This window comes from Microtus oregoni, unplaced genomic scaffold (genome assembly GCF_018167655.1).
Source record: "Microtus oregoni isolate MIOR12 unplaced genomic scaffold, Mior012 000071F_ref0000514, whole genome shotgun sequence".
Taxonomy (NCBI): Eukaryota; Metazoa; Chordata; class Mammalia; order Rodentia; family Cricetidae; genus Microtus; species Microtus oregoni.
This window is the reverse complement of record NW_024543978.1, coordinates 1792595-1807864: the sequence shown is the minus strand read 5'-3', so window position 1 is coordinate 1807864 and position 15270 is coordinate 1792595. Positions and strand designations below refer to the sequence as shown.

At 50.7% G+C, this 15270-nt stretch overlaps 1 protein-coding gene across 5 annotated transcripts; it reads left to right on the top strand.

Annotated features, from left to right (window-relative positions):
- Positions 1–112: 112 nt before the first annotated feature.
- Mtg2 (mitochondrial ribosome associated GTPase 2) lies at positions 113–13639 on the top strand. Of its 5 annotated transcripts, none has more exons than XM_041641905.1 (8): positions 113–190; positions 1355–1463; positions 6424–6628; positions 10042–10189; positions 10979–11094; positions 11748–11966; positions 12171–12309; positions 13115–13639. In XM_041641905.1, the coding sequence occupies exons 3-8, from the start codon at positions 6428–6430 to the stop codon at positions 13507–13509; spliced, it is 1218 nt and encodes a 405-aa protein (XP_041497839.1). In that variant the 5' UTR covers positions 113–190; positions 1355–1463; positions 6424–6427; the 3' UTR covers positions 13510–13639. The 5 variants fall into 5 exon arrangements, with proteins under 5 accessions (XP_041497839.1, XP_041497842.1, XP_041497840.1 ...); XM_041641908.1 differs by having other exon boundaries at positions 131–162; XM_041641906.1 differs by having other exon boundaries at positions 132–190; positions 1359–1463.
- Positions 13640–15270: the final 1631 nt, after the last annotated feature.

The following is a 15270-nucleotide window of genomic DNA, read 5'->3' as shown; positions in this document are numbered from 1 at the left end:
TGCAGATTCGATCGGAAGCCGCCCGTCGGCGCCCGCAGAGGAACGCGGGCTTGGGGGCGGCGGCGCGCTTTCTGCGTCTGCGCGCTGGTGCATTGCGCAGCCGCGGCCGGAGCTCAACCCGGAAGCAGTCGCGCGGCCGGATGGCGTAGCTGCCCGGAGCCGGTGGGTGCGAGCGTGGAGTTTTTCCCCGGTGTGTGTTCTGAGACTGAGGGCTGGCTGGGTGGCGAGGTCTGTGGGGATGGCCGGTCCACCCCGAGCCCACAACGCTGGTTTCTGAAGATGTGCCCTTTCCCTTAGAGTGTGGCGGAGCATGCCGGGAAGCTGAGGCCGGAGGGTTTCCAGGAGTTCGAGGCCAGGCTAGCCAGCATAGTGAGACCGTGAACAGAAAGCAGTGGCAGAAACTGCCCCTCGCCCAGTCTTTTGGAAAGCGTTTATGGACGCGCTCCCCGGGTCGAGACTCGCTTGTAAGATGCAGGCGCTGCAGTGTGCTGCCTCCCTCCGGCAGTTGACTTATCCTGAATCCCAGCCTCTGCTGCTTTGTGGGAGCATTTTTTTTTTTTCTGTTTTAAATCAGGTAAAGAAGATTCTGCTCACTGAGGACCGATAGAGATGCATCTGTACTGGTACTCGGCCGGAGTTTGTTCCTACGCAGGAGCCTGAAGGACTAGACTAGGGAACAGTTGTTCCGGAGCTGCCAGGGGCTTCCCTCCTGGCGCAGGAACCCCTCCTGGCGACCTTGAGTGCTGGGGGAGGAGGCAGTCGTCCCTCCAGTCTGCTCTAATGAAAAGCCCCACAAGACCCCTTAGGGCAAGCGCCACACAGCAGCTTAGTTGGAAGGAGCACGTGGCTTTTTTTTGTTTGTTTGTTTTTGAGACAAGCTCTCCCTATGTAACCCTGGCTGGCCCGGAACTCAAGAGATGCCTGTCTGGCTTCGAGTGCTGGGATTAAAAGCATATGCCACCACACACAGCAGGGACACTTTTTTTTCTCCTGTGACTGGCATGTAATTAAGTGAAAAAGAAAATGTAATGTGCGTTGTCAAGTGACAAAATAATCCAGTTTCTAAACATTTTCCACATGAAAAGCGAAGTAGATCACAAATATATCTAATGAAGCGTAACTGTGTAGCAGAAACAGTAATGCCCCTGTGGGATTTAATATCCTCCAGCAAAATGGAAATGAAATGCTTAGAATTAAGTTAGTTAACTGTAAGTACTATGAACCAGGTTGAAGAATAAGTGTTGGGTAAGCGTATGCCATGCTTCCGGTGATTATCCTATGAAAGAACAACACAAGAAATGGAACTGTTTCTCAAGTGCTTCTCTCTCTCTCTCTCTCTCTCTCTCTCTCTCAGACAGGCTTTCACGTCTCTCTGGCTACCTGACTTGCCTTGGACTTGCTGTGCAATAAAGGATGACCTTGAATTTCTGATCTTTCTACTCTCCTGGGTGCTGAGAACACGGGTAAGTGTTGGCCTGGCATACCTGGTTTGTGTGGCTCTAGGGATCAATCCAGCGCTTTGTGCATGCTAGACTGACAAGCATTCTACTAATGGAACTATATCCCCCTTCCCAGGATGCTTTTTTTTTCTCAATGGAGATATTGTGACATGTTTCTAATCCCAGCTACACAATAAATTCAAATCAATACAGTGTAAAATCAGTACAGAAGATGCCTGGCAATACCTTTTGTGGGACAGTAGCCAGGAACTCAGCATCCTGGATAGCAGCCGTGAACTGACTATTATGTAAAACCCTTCACACTGTCAGTCCGTTCTCCTTGTTTGTGAAAGCCCTGCTGTATAGCCTTAAAGTAAATGGCTGTCAGGCTTCAGGCCCAGTTGAGGCACTGTTAGAAGGGAAGAGAGCACACTCTTCTAGGCTCCCTCTGCAGTGTGCTCTGGGTAGACCCCACCCACTAAGACTGTCTATGATGACAGTGTCCTGAGCTTTGTTGCCTGGCATAGCCCTTGTGGCCTGTGGCACTGAAGAACTGGAATCTTACATTTTATTTACTCTTTTTGTGAGAGTTCATGCTCATGCATGTGAATGTGCCATTGTACACACATGTGCACCTGTGTGGGCAGGAGGACATCAGGTATCCTGCTCTGTCATTCTCTGCCTTGTTCTCTTGAGATCGGGTTTCTCCCTGAGTCTGAAGCTAGCCAGGCAGCCCCTTGAATCGTCCTATTCCAGGCTCCCTGTCATGCATGTGGATTATGGGTACATGGCCACCCCAGCTTTGTAAACAAACGAATCCCAACTCAAGTCCTTATGCTTACCCCGCAAGGGTTCTTGTTTACTGCGTCATCTCCCCAGCCCCGTTTTATTTAATTTTAACTTTGCCAGTCCCAGGTGGCTAGTAGACACTGGATGAGACCGTGCAGAAATAACATTAGGAACACAATTAGAGGCTGAACAGCAATGGGAAGAAGACTGACTTTATTCCCTGGCAGGGATCCACATCACTCAGAGTCTGCACACAGATTGAGAATTTGGAAAGGGGTGGGCTGTGGTGGTACACATTTGGTCTCAGCGCTTGGCGGCAAAGGCAAGCAGTTCTCTATGAATTCCAAGCCAGCGAGGGCTATATGGTGAGACCTCGTCCCCAAACCAAACCAGTACACCAACACAGGCCCGAGTCCAGGTGGCTTTGCAGCTGCTCCTGACCTTTGGGTTTGGCTCCGCCAGTGCTGAGATGGTGGACAGCCTGTGCCTTGCAGATTTAGCTGCTAGTGGCCAGCAGGTGCCCACAGCAGATTCGGGAATTTTGCTTTTCCCTTTAACCTATGTGTTCCTATTCCACCCTACCTCTCTCATCCACTACCTTAGGACCTCGGTAAGTTACATTCCTGCTCTTTGCTTTAGTATCTTTCTCTGTAAAATGGGGATGATAATAAAATAAATTGCTTTATAGAATTTTTTTTTTTTTTTTTTTTTTGGTTTTTCGAGACAGGGTTTCTCTGTGGTTTTGGAGCCTATCCTGGAACTAGCTCTTGTAGACCAGGCTGGTCTCGAACTCACAGAGATCCGCCTGCCTCTGCCTCCCAAGTGCTGGGATTAAAGGCATGCGCCACCACCGCCCGGCGCTTTATAGAATTTTTAAGTAGACAGAATGAGTTAATCCCTGGAAACCACTTTTTTTAAAAAAAAAAAAAAAGCAGAATTCTGCAAGTGGTACACTAGAAGACTGGAGTATTTGGTTGCTGGTTGCTTGGTTTAGTTTGATTGGTGGATTGGTTTTTAAAGCTGGGTCTCAGGTATCTCAGGCTGACCTCATACTATATAACTGAGGCTGGTTAAGCCGCCTGACACGGGTGCTGGGAACTGAGTCTGGGTCCGTACAAGAGCGGTGCACGTTCTTAGTCACTGAGCCATCCCTTGCCCCACAACATCCTCATTCTTTGACCACTGGAGCATCCGAAAGTGCCAGTTTGCAGGCTTGAGCATGGGCATCCCTGCCTCCCCCTAAGTCCCGGGTACCATTCATGCTTTCACATAAAGTATGGCATGCTTAGGCCTGGCCACTCGTCCCTCCTGTTTGCTAAGGCATTCATGGCACACCAGCTGAGACCCAGCTGCAGAGGTGGCCTTGTGCTCTCACACCAGACCCTGCTGGTTACTGGCCTCTAATTTTACTTTCTGTGAAACCTGGGTTTTGGTTCTGGGCTACACTGACCTCACAGTGATCTAGTATGTGTAAATTTGGGGTTATTTCTTGATAGCATTTACCAGGAATCTACTACCAAGTCTAAAATTTGGGACTATTGTTTCCTGGAAAAGGCAATTTCTTGAGGAGATGTAGGGTTGTTTGTTGTTGTTTATTTGAATCTTTAAAGATACGTCCATTTGGTTGCCAGGCAATGGTGGTGTACACCTTTAGTCTCAGCACTCAGGAGGCAGAAGCAGACGGATCTCTGACAGTCAGGACTACACAGAGAACCCTGTCTTAGAAAACAATATTAAGAAATAATGTCCACCGCCGGGCGATGGTGGCGCACGCCTTTAATCCCAGCACTCGGGAGGCAGAGGCAGGCGGATCTCTGTGAGTTCGAGACCAGCCTGGTCTACAGAGCTAGTTCCAGGACGAGCTCCAAAGCCACAGAGAAACCCTGTCTCGAAAAACCAAAAAAAAAAAAAAAATAATAATAATGTCCATTTGACACAAGGTATTGAGTGAGTCTCAGAGTCCCACATGTGAAGCGTATTCGTCACCTCTCTGTAAGTCTAGTCATTCCAGAGTAATTTACTTAAAAAAATACTTTCCTGGACAGGGCTTGTAGCTCAGGGGTAGAGCATTTTCCTTGATATGTGGGCCTCGGGTTCAATCCCCAGCATTGGTAGAAATGAAAACAAAAACGAAAAACTTTTCAGAGGGCTCAGTGGTTAAAAGTATGTCTGTGCACTTCCCGAAAACTAGGGTTCCATTCCCAGGACACACCTGGCAGCTCACGACTGTCTGGAACTCCAATTCTAAGGGCTCCAAAAGCACTAGATACACATGTAATACATGCATGTACTGCACATGCATGTAGGCAGGACACCAACACTTATTAAATATGGTAATAATTTAATATTATGGTAATAATATGGTCTACAGAGTGAATTCCAGGACATCCGGGGATACACAGAGAAACCCTGTCTTGGGGGGGAGGGAGGCACTTTAATAGAAGGGTAAGAGGAGAAGGGTATCCCCATAAATGGCAGCCCAGCATGGGAGAGGAGGGAATGGGCCATGAGGCTAGGCTGGTTACTGGACACATAAAGAAAAGCCATAAGGAGAAAGGAAGTCACCAAGACAGAAAGCTTTTGGGCAATGCTAGACTGCAGGAGTAGCCCTGTGTCTCAGTTGGAGTCTATAGCTACGAAGGGACACCATGGCCACTGCAACTGTTATAAAGGAAAACATTTAATGATTGCAGGTGGTTTACAGTTGCGAGGTTTAGTTCATTGTCCTCATGGTGGGAAGCATGGTGGCATGCAGGCTGACGTGATCTGGAGAGGAGCCAAGAGTTCTGCGTCCAGATCAGCAGGTGGCAGGAAGAGTGAACCACAGTCCGCCCCCAGTGACACTTCCTCCAACAAGGACACACCTCCCAATAGTGCCGCTCCCTATAAGCCTATGGGGTCGTTTTTACTAAAGCCATCACACTCTGTGAACTTTAGTTTCCAGCAGGTGTATGCGTGTGTATGTGCAGGCAGATGGGTGTAGACCTGACTAAAAGTGTAAGTGTGGAGTGTGAGGGAGAAGCCAGGGTGCCTGTATACTCCCAGCAGTGTCACACAGCCTCTAGATGCGTGGTCCAGGGCTCCCAGAGGAGGCTGTCTGCAGGACTCTGCTGGAGGAAGACATGGCTGAGGCCGCTGTGGACATGGAAAGGTGCTGAGACCCATAGCACTCCAGGATGAACTTCTGCTGGCCCTACTGCCAATAGCTCGTGGATTGCCCTAGGAAGATGTGCCTGTATAAAACTAATAAAGTGGTAGTGGGTAAAGGAGCAGGAATCAGGATGCCTCCCTAGGTCCCTGCGACGTAGTGGAGTGTCCCTCCCTGTGGAGCCAGAGTATGGCCCAGCATGCTGTGTATTCAGCAGCCCCGCTTTCCTGTGCCCACATGGTTTGTGCTGTCTTGGAAGCGTGCCTTTACATCCCTAGCTGCTTTTCCTGGTGCAGGGTGTGTGGTGGGAGTTGGTCCTCACCCTGGAGCTGCAGGAGCCCATGTAAACTCATTAGAGCAGAAGTCACTGGGGCTCAGTGGCTCTGGGTCAGATGCTGCCATCGCTCTCATCTCTCAGGAAATTGAAAGGATGGGAGCTGTGTCCCCGAGGAGCAGAGGACCGAGACCACGAGATGCGTTCATTGTGCTCTCAGCAGGACAGAAGCACAGGGCACACCGTGCAGTGTGGGTTGGCCTGTCCTTGCCCAGTCTTTCCACTTTCAGGAGGCTGAGTCAACAGCCGTGTGACCTTCCCTAGGTCCCCAGCAAAGTGGCAAAGGTGACATTTGTCTGGGTGTGTGCTGCCGTTGTCCAGTGTTCTTGTGTTCCTGTTTAACAGAAGCTGCCCAAGAGCACAGCACACTCTTCAATAACAATTCAACAAATGGCCATTTTTATTTTGGAGAAATTCTGACTTGAGGTTTAGATTCCCTTTTAATAATCTCAACAAGCAGGCACCTTACATTCTCCAGGGAGATTCACTCACCATTGTAAGAGATTCAATTATCTAAATCCTGCATGCACAGATCATGGCCTGAGTGCAGATTGATGCGCATCACAAACCCCAGCTCAGTCCATCAGTTTTCTTGTTTTTCCTGACGCTATTCTGCCATGTGGATTCTGCCTCATGCCAGGCCCTGCTCCAGCTCTTGCCAGAAGTTCATGTTTAACCCAAGTGTCTCACTGGATCCTTCTGGCTTTTGTTAGGGCTATGATACCTACCAGACTTGTCTTGGCAAGGTCCTCTGCTGTGTTGGGTGTTTCAGAGTGGGCTGCATCGACGTGGGCTGCCCTCAAGCCCAGCCAGCTCCATGCACTGCAGGCATCTTCTCGACTGCTCTCTTTGGGCATTCAGGACCGCGCTAAGCACCAGGAAGCTCCTGGAAAGAAGCCGCTGTCAGAGAAAAAACTGGTGAGTCTCAGCCTAGGGAAGACACATTTGAGTTCTCTCTCTCTCTCTCTCTCTCTCTCTCTCTCTCTCTCTCTCGTGTGTGTGTGTTTGTGTGTATACGTGCATGCATGCACATGTGCACACATCCCTGTGGAGGTCAGAGTAAAGGGTAGATCCCTTGGGGTTAGAGGCAGTTATGCACTACCTGGTGTGGGTGCTGTGATCCAAACATGGCTCTCTGGAGAGCAGCAAGTACTCCTAACTTCTCAGCTGTCTCTGCAGCACAGCCTTTGCATTCTTTATCCCACCATGACTTGCCCTCACGGTGCTGCTGAGGGTTGCATGGAGCTCTTGAAGAGGGGCCTGTGTGCCAAACCCTTGCCAGCAACACAGCAACCCAGGAGGAGTCAAGGCCAAGTGGAGTTAGGACTGATTTGATTGGTTGGTTTAAGGTATTAGGGATAGAAGCCAGGCCTTTTGCATGCTAGGCAAGTAAATCCCTAAAACCTTATTTTAGTTTTTTGAGACTGGGACTCATGTCATCCAGGTGCCCTTTAACTCCCTGTGGAGCTGAGGATGACCTTAAACTCTGATCCTCCTGTCTCCGTGTAGTGGCATTTCAGTTGTATTTTAATAAATAAAACAACCTGAAGACCCCAAAAGCAAAGCAGCCAGCCACTGGCTCTTATCTCGACCTCAGTCCGAAATGGTGATCCTGCCTCCAGGAATCTCAGAATGAGACTTTGTCTGAGAGCTGTTTCCTCCCATTTTATAATCCTCTCTAGTTCTGGGATTAAAGCCATGCACTACCCAGTTTCTATGGTAACTAGTGTGGCTACCGGGATTAAAGGTGTGTGTCATTGCTGCTGGCTGTAAGGTTGTCCAGGGGAGCTGTTTTACACTCAGATCTTCAGACAAGCTTTACTTATTAAAATATAATTGAAATGCCACTACACTCCCTCGTGGGAGGATTCAGGCATGTGCCACCCTGCCCAGCTCTCCTGAAAGTGTTTTTACCTACATTTCCTTTATTTATTTGCAGTTAGGTGTCTTTGAGTATTCAAGTTCTGTTTTGAAGCTGGGTATATCTTTAGTTTAAGTTCTTTAAGGCTTATACTGAACAAGATGTTGTTAGTTGGTTTGTATAATGTATGTAGGTGCATGCGTGTGTGCAGGCGCTGTGTATATGAAGGCCAGAGGACATCTCTGTGTCATCCTCCAGAACACTGTCTACTTCCTTTGAGTCAGAGGCTCTCATGTCTTGCTGTAGCGACTGGCTGGCCAGGGAGCTTCAGAGAGCCCCTATCTCTGCTGTACAGACACATGCCACCACTCCAGCGCTCAAATTGCTTTGGGTTTTTTGGTTTTTGGGGGGGGGGGGGGGGTTTGTTTGTTTTTTGTTTGTTTGTTTGTTTGTTTCTGTTTTCCTAGACAGGGTTTCTCTAGCTTTGGTGCCTGTCCTAGAACTAGATTTTGTAGACCAGGCTGGCCTCGAACTCCCAGAGCTCCGCCTGCCCCTGCCTCCCGATTGCTGGGATTAAAGGTGTGCGCCCCCACCCCTGGCCACACCTCCCGAGTGCTGGGATTACAGGTGTGCACCACCCCTGGCCACACCTCCCGAGTGCTGGGACTAAAGGTGTGCACCACCACTCCTGGCCACACCTCCCGAGTGCTGGGATTACAGGTGTGCACCACCCCTGGCCACACCTCCCGAGTGCTGGGACTAAAGGTGTGCACCACCACTCCTGGCCACACCTCCCGAGTGCTGGGATTACAGATGTGCACCACCCCTGGCCACACCTCCCGAGTGCTGGGACTAAAGGCTGCACCACCACCCCTGGCCACAGCAGCACTTTCATGTGAGCGCTGGGGATCAAACCCAGGCCGTTATGCTTGCATGGAGGCTCTTTACTGACTCTCTCCCCAGCCCTTAGAAAGTTTTTATTCTGTTTGCCAGAACCTTTGACTAAAGAAGTTACACATTAGGGCTCTCTCATTTCCTCCTAGTGGAGGGTCTCTAGGTGAGCAGCTGAGAAAAAGCCATGCTTCTTAGGGAAAAGAACTTTGGCAGGCAGGCTGAGGGACATAGCACCTAGATTTCCAGGGCTCTCTCCTCCTGGCCGCTCATGCTTGTTTTGAATCTTTCCTGGTGTTCAGCCTGTGCTCTTTCCTGTGAGGTGGAGTCTTTGTTGGCATGGCACAAACTCACATCGTTTCAAAGTAGCAGCTCATGGTTTTCCTTCTGCTGCCGAGGAATCCCAGGATGTTTCTTTTTGGAGACTTTTTATTTATTTTTGTGGTGCAAAGCATCAAATCCAGGACCTTAAATAGGAGAGAATACTGTACTGCTGAGCTCTGCCAGGCTGGGCGTCCTTTTTCTTAAAAACAACCCAGTCCTGGTGACTGGTGCAGTGGCTCTGTCGTCGTTACGAGCATTTATTATTCTTGCAGAGGACTTGGGTTCGGTTCCCAGCACCCACAGAGTAGCTCACAACTACCTGTAATCCTAGTTCCCAGGGATATGGCACAGGCGTTACACACACATGGTACCTATGCGTATAGTCTGGCACACACACATATACACATAAAATAAGTAAATGTTCTAAAAATCCAGTGCTGGGAAGGAGGAGGGGCTCCAGCTGAAGGATGAGCTGGTGTGTACCCGTGTGTGTGTGAGTGTTTTGCCAGCGTGTATGTATGTGTGCCACAAACATACCTGCTGCTTACAAAAATCAGAAGAGGGCTTTTGGCTGCCCTGGAATTGGAGTTACAGAGGTTTGTGAGCCATGTGGGTGTTGGGAATTGGAACCAGTTTCTCTGCAACAACAGCAAGTGCTCTTAACTGCTGCACCGGTCTCTCCAGCCCAGCTGGCTAGTTCTTATTCTTTCACTGTATTGAGAGCCTAAAGAGAGCCCTCCTGAGAAGGGTCTCTCTCCCTTCCTGCATTTCATACACAAGCCCTCAGGTGCTACCACTAGAGAGTCGTCTTTCCTCATAGCTAGAGCCTGGGCGCTGTCCAAGAACTCCGCCTCATTCCTTCCTCAGCAGCAGCGTTTTCCACTGGTAAAGACAGAGCTGGTGTTTTAACAATGTAATTCTGCCTGAAAGAAGCTGGAAGGACACTTTGTTCAGGAAATGTTTCCTAAACAAGCTGTGCTCTCCAGGTTAGAATTTCTGAGTTCCCTTTTGAAGTGTGCAGGCCATACCAGACACCCACTGTGTCGGCAGTGATTGGCGTCAGCCCTCAGGTGCTGGTGACCTCTGGGAGCTGGGCCTCACTGGCGGCTTTGGAGAGCTCTGTGAGGGCCATGTTAGCATAGCTAGCCTCCGATGCTGGTAGAGGGGCTTGTACCAAGGGGGTACTCACGTGTATGGGTGTCTCCTGGAAAGGTTTCAGGGTTGCTGACATCGCTGGGTGCCTTATATTCTCTAGAAAAGACATTTTGTGGATCGCCGGAGAGTGCGGGTCCGTGGAGGAAACGGAGGCTCCGGCATAAGCTGTTTCCACAGTGAGCCCCGCAAGGAGTTCGGAGGCCCTGATGGCGGGGATGGAGGAAATGGTGGCCACATCATCCTGAGAGGCATGTGCCCTGGGAGCAGCTGGGGAGGAGACAACAAAATAGCCTCACTAGTGGTTGGAACATCCACTGTCTTATCTTGTCACGCATTTGCATTCACCCTTGATGCATAGATATCATTTTTATAAATTATATGGCTGCTCATCACCAGTGTACTAAGGCGAGTGACTTTGGATGATAGATAACATGTAACAGGGTCAGAAAGTGCAGCAGAGGGCCTGGGTTCTACTGCGCACATGCTTGCTGTGAATGCCCCGGGAGCTGGGCGCAGACATCTTTATAGTATAATGAAGTTTGCTGGTTTCTTTTATTTTTCTCATTTTGTGTGTATGGGTGTTACGCCTAAGTGTATGTCTGTGTGTCTACACATATGTGCCCCACAGAGGCCATTGGATCTCCTGGATCCAATGTGAGCTGCCATTGGGTGCTGAGAATCAAACCTGGATCCTCTGGAAGAGCAGCCAATGTTCCTAATCTCTGGCCCATCCCTTTAGCCCCTTAGGTGACTTTTTTGTTTTTGTTTTTTTAATTGATGATAGTCATATTTGCTTCATATGGTGATGCCTTCCTGTTGCAAGTTTCGGGTCAGCCAGGGCTAATAGGATGCATAATAAAATTCTGTCTAAGAAAAGGTCATATTCTATTTTGGTTAGGATAATGGAGAGTGTGGGGAGCCAGCCATATGCCCAGGCCAGGGGAGGGCAAGGGTAATAAGTGCGAGGCTGCTGTTCTCTGCGTGACAGCTGTGTTGGCTGTGTCTTAACACACAAGAAGATTCTGTTCTCATTCTAGTTGACCGGCAAGTGAAGTCCTTGTCCTCAGTCTTGTCCCGGTATCAGGGTTTCAGTGGAGAAGATGGTGGCAGCAAAAACTGCTCTGGACGAGGTGGTGCCATCCTCTACATCCAGGTGAGCTGAGGAGCTGGAATGGCCACTATTCCCTTGGGTCTTATCACTGAGTCCACGGATGACTACTGGCACCTGGGTAGGAGCAGAAGGCAGCCAGCAGCTGGACAGCGGTCTGTCGTAGGAGTCACACCCCACAGCCAGCAGCTGGACAGCGGTCTGTCGTAGGAGTCACACCCCACAGCCAGCAGCTGGACAGCAGTCTGTCGTAGGAGTCACACCCCACACAGACTCCTTTTCACTGGTGTGCCATGTTGCTTCTGACCCTAAAGAGGAAGCCAAGAACATACCCCCTTCCAAGTCTGGACGAGGGTGGCATGCTCACGCAGGGCTGGTTCCCTGGTGCCTTGTTGATTCTGACACTGTAGAAACATTCAAAAGAGTCCCTTGTCTAGGCGGGTGTTTGCTGTTGTGACAGGGCCTCACTGTGTGGCCCAGGCTGCCCTTGAACTTGTAATCCTCCTGCCTCAGCCCCCGAGTGCTAGAGGCAAGTGTTGCCATGACAGCTTATTTATGCAGTATGAAGCACAAGACTAGGCCCGTAAAATCTCTTCAGGGCTGGGACATTTCCTTTGTGGTAGTGACAAGGAGAGTAGTTAGCAGTGTCCCCTCCTCTTCTGGCTGGTACAGACCTTTATGATGATGATGCTTTTCAGGTTCCTGTGGGTACCTTGGTGAAAGAGGGAGGTGAGGTTGTGGCTGACCTGTCTCACCCAGGGGATGAGTACGTCGCTGCACTGGGGGGTGCAGGAGGAAAAGGAAATCGCTTTTTTCTGGCCAATGACAACCGTGCCCCTGTAACTTGCACCCCTGGACAACCGGGTCAGGAGCGGGTCCTCTACCTGGAGCTGAAGACAGTGGCGCATGCTGGGATGGTAGGTCCCTGACTGCCACACTCTGAGGTGGGGGGGTCCCTGCTGGTGGGGCAGCTGCTACCTGGAGAGGACAGCAGTTGTCATTCATCGCCTGTGTATGCTGCTGACAAGCAGGTGCCTGCACACTCCCCTTCCCAGCCCAGTCTCTGTGCCAGCCATGTCCCTCCATGAGGTCACATGGCACTTTTACTTTTTCTCTTCTAGGTTGGCTTCCCCAATGCTGGGAAATCATCTCTCCTTCGAGCCATTTCAAATGCAAAGCCTGCTGTGGCTTCCTACCCATTCACCACCTTGAACCCTCACGTGGGGATCGTTCACTATGAAGGCCACCAACAGGTAGCAGGTAGATCCTCCAAAACCCTGCCAGAGGATGGGTTTAAATGGCCCAGTGATTCAGGAGAGCAATTATGTAACCCCTGAATTTAGCTTCCCACTTAAAACGAGACATTGTTTTCCCTGATTGAAACAATTTTAATGAGTCTGTTCTCTGTCAGAATCAGCCCCTCCCCTCACAGCCAGGAAATCTGATCTCTGTGGTTGGGAACTGTGATCTGGAGTCTGAGCCTGAGGAGAGGGCTGCCTCTCGCCTTCCTCGCTCTCTCTGTGGAGCTGGGCGGCATCCGTCATGCAGGCAGCATGTGGTTTAAAAAGCCTTTCCTGTACCATTTTAAGAGGAAAACTTTTTTCCAGAAGATAATGTACCCATTAAAAATAGCAAGCCTGCTGGTAAGGTTATTTGTACAGCACTTTATATCTGCAAAGTGCACGATAGTGATGTGTATCCATAATCAAATTAGCCATAGAATGTAGGGAGCCATCTCCATTTTTGAACCATGTTTGAAGCCTGGGAGACAGGAATGTGTAAAGCTTGCTCATTAGATTGGTCCACTGTGCCTGTCACCCATATATTCCAGAGCATGTTGCAGACCCGGGGGCTGCAGGGCCTTGATGTCGCTTGGCCTGCTGAGTCACCTGGGAGAGGATGAATGACTTCAGTTTCAAGTGTTCCTTGGAAGGACAGCTGTAGAACATGAGATCTGGGCCAGAAGGGGTCTCCCTGAGAGGAGCCTCCTGACCCCAAGGTTTTGAGTGGCATTGAGAAGCCAAACATGACCTTGGACCTGACGCTAGGCTCTTTGCTCCCGCAGTGGCCGACATCCCGGGCATCATCCGAGGTGCACACCAGAACAAGGGCCTAGGGCTCAGCTTCCTCAGGCATATTGAGCGATGTCGCTTCTTCCTGTTTGTGGTAGATCTTTCCTTACCTGAGCCATGGACTCAGGTTGATGATTTAAAATATGAACTAGAGAAGTATGAAGAAGGCCTGTCTGAGAGGTCCCATGTGATCGTCGCAAATAAGATTGATATTCCGCAGGCCAGAGCTCACCTGCCCCAGCTCCAGGCCCGCCTCGGGCAGGAGGTCATCGCCTTGTCAGCACTGACTGGAGAGAACCTCGAGCAGCTGCTTCTGCACCTCAAGGCCCTGCACGATGCCCACATGGAGGCCGACTTGGAGCAGGGCTGCCAGCCTCTCAGGTGGTAGTGGGCCCAGAGCTGCATGCCCTGCCTAGGCCAGCATGGGGCAGGAGTGGCCGGCAGTCACAGGAAGCAAACGCAAGCGTGTTGTAAAATGTGGGCAGCTTTTAGCACCTGAGAGAAAGTACTTGCAAATATTTGAGTGTGTCAATGTCTTTGTTTTCCCACCAATTTCAGGCATACTCCTAAACTGCCCCTACCCTCTGGCCTAGGGTATAGAGTATTCTGTGCCACCTGGTACCTGGATGACTCCCAGTGCTTGGTGTGCCTGTCACCCTTACTGCCTGCTTTGCTGAGGTTGACTCATTTGTGCTAATTAACACCTCATTAGTAGGAGGACAGTGCTGCTGGCTGAAGGTAGTAGCAAACACCGCTGCCAGGCAGCCTGGGCAAATGCAACAGCAGCAGAGCCATGGCTGGGCTTCTCATGCGTGGCAGCATTTGAGACAGATCAGCCCTTGGTCTCCTTGTGGGGGTCCTGCAGAGCCCCGATGCTGGCTACTGGGCCAGCATGTCAGGAAGGCAGGGTGCCGTGGCCATACTTTGTTCCCCAGTGCCAGCTGACTGAGGAAAACAGCGAGGGCCAGCTCCTTCCCTGTTGTTCCCAGAACGCTGTGCTAAGCTCTGTGGGGGCTGAACACCAAGGCAGCCTTGAGCTTCACGACTGAATGCACCCAATATCCGACCAGGCACGCAGCCTCTGGCTGTGCATCCGTGATGCGCCAGCATGTTGTCAACCACGGGAGATGTGAACCTTGAATTTCTGACATTATTCCTGATAGGTAGCCTCAGCTCAGCGTGGTGTGTGAAAGAATGGCAGGGGACCTGTCCCTGGTGACAGGTACTGTCACCGCTCTGCCCTGCCCTGTAAGTCAACACAGGCCTATTTCCGCAGGAGGGACCTCTACTCCTCCAGGCACTGCACTTTGGAGAGTGACCCCAGGTGGTACGGACTAGGGACCATATTCCCAGAATGTTCCCCCAGGGAAGCCGATGCCCTAATGTGGCCCTTAGACGTACAATGAAGAGACAAATGGAAACAAAAAGGCCCATCTTTTGGGGGGACTCCTGCCCTAGAGTGAGGCTAGTCATGCTTCTGACACACGGACAAGTGTCCCTCTGGATATTGGGGTGGGGCTGCTGCAGCAGCAATCCTGCCCTCAGCTTTCCGGAGCAATTCCGTTGTGATCTGCAGCTGGAACACGGGGTCCTTTTCCGCAAAGCTTTATTCTAATGTCTTATAATTTCAAAGGTCCTGGCGTTTGCGAGGCCAGGGCGGGTCTCATGTCTGTGGCTTTCTCTTTCAGGCCACCGAAAAGGGTTTTGTAGTCAGGCCAGGCCTGAGAGCATTAATTATCCACCACTGGCTTTCATCTTTGCGGCCGCCGTGCTCTGGAGACCTCAGAACGCCTCCCTAGGGCCTGGAGACCAGGGGTGGGCTGACTCCTCAGAGCAGCTGTGTCGTGGGAACCACAACAGTCCTCAGTCCGGACTCAGTTACACAGGCTACTGAGGAATGCCAGAAAGCTTTCCCCAGAACCATGCTCGCGTTTGCTCATCATCCTGGGACCCCACCTCCACCCCCGGAGGCTTGTTTCTGAAGCAGGGCTCCTCCCCAGCTGGTGTCTTCTCCCCACAGGCTCTGGTTCCATCATTGCTTCCGGATGAGTGTCTGCTGGTCATGCCATTGCTGCATGCATACAGTGCACACATACATGTAGGGGAAACACCCATACACAAAATAAGTAAAGGGGGAAGGGAGGGCTGG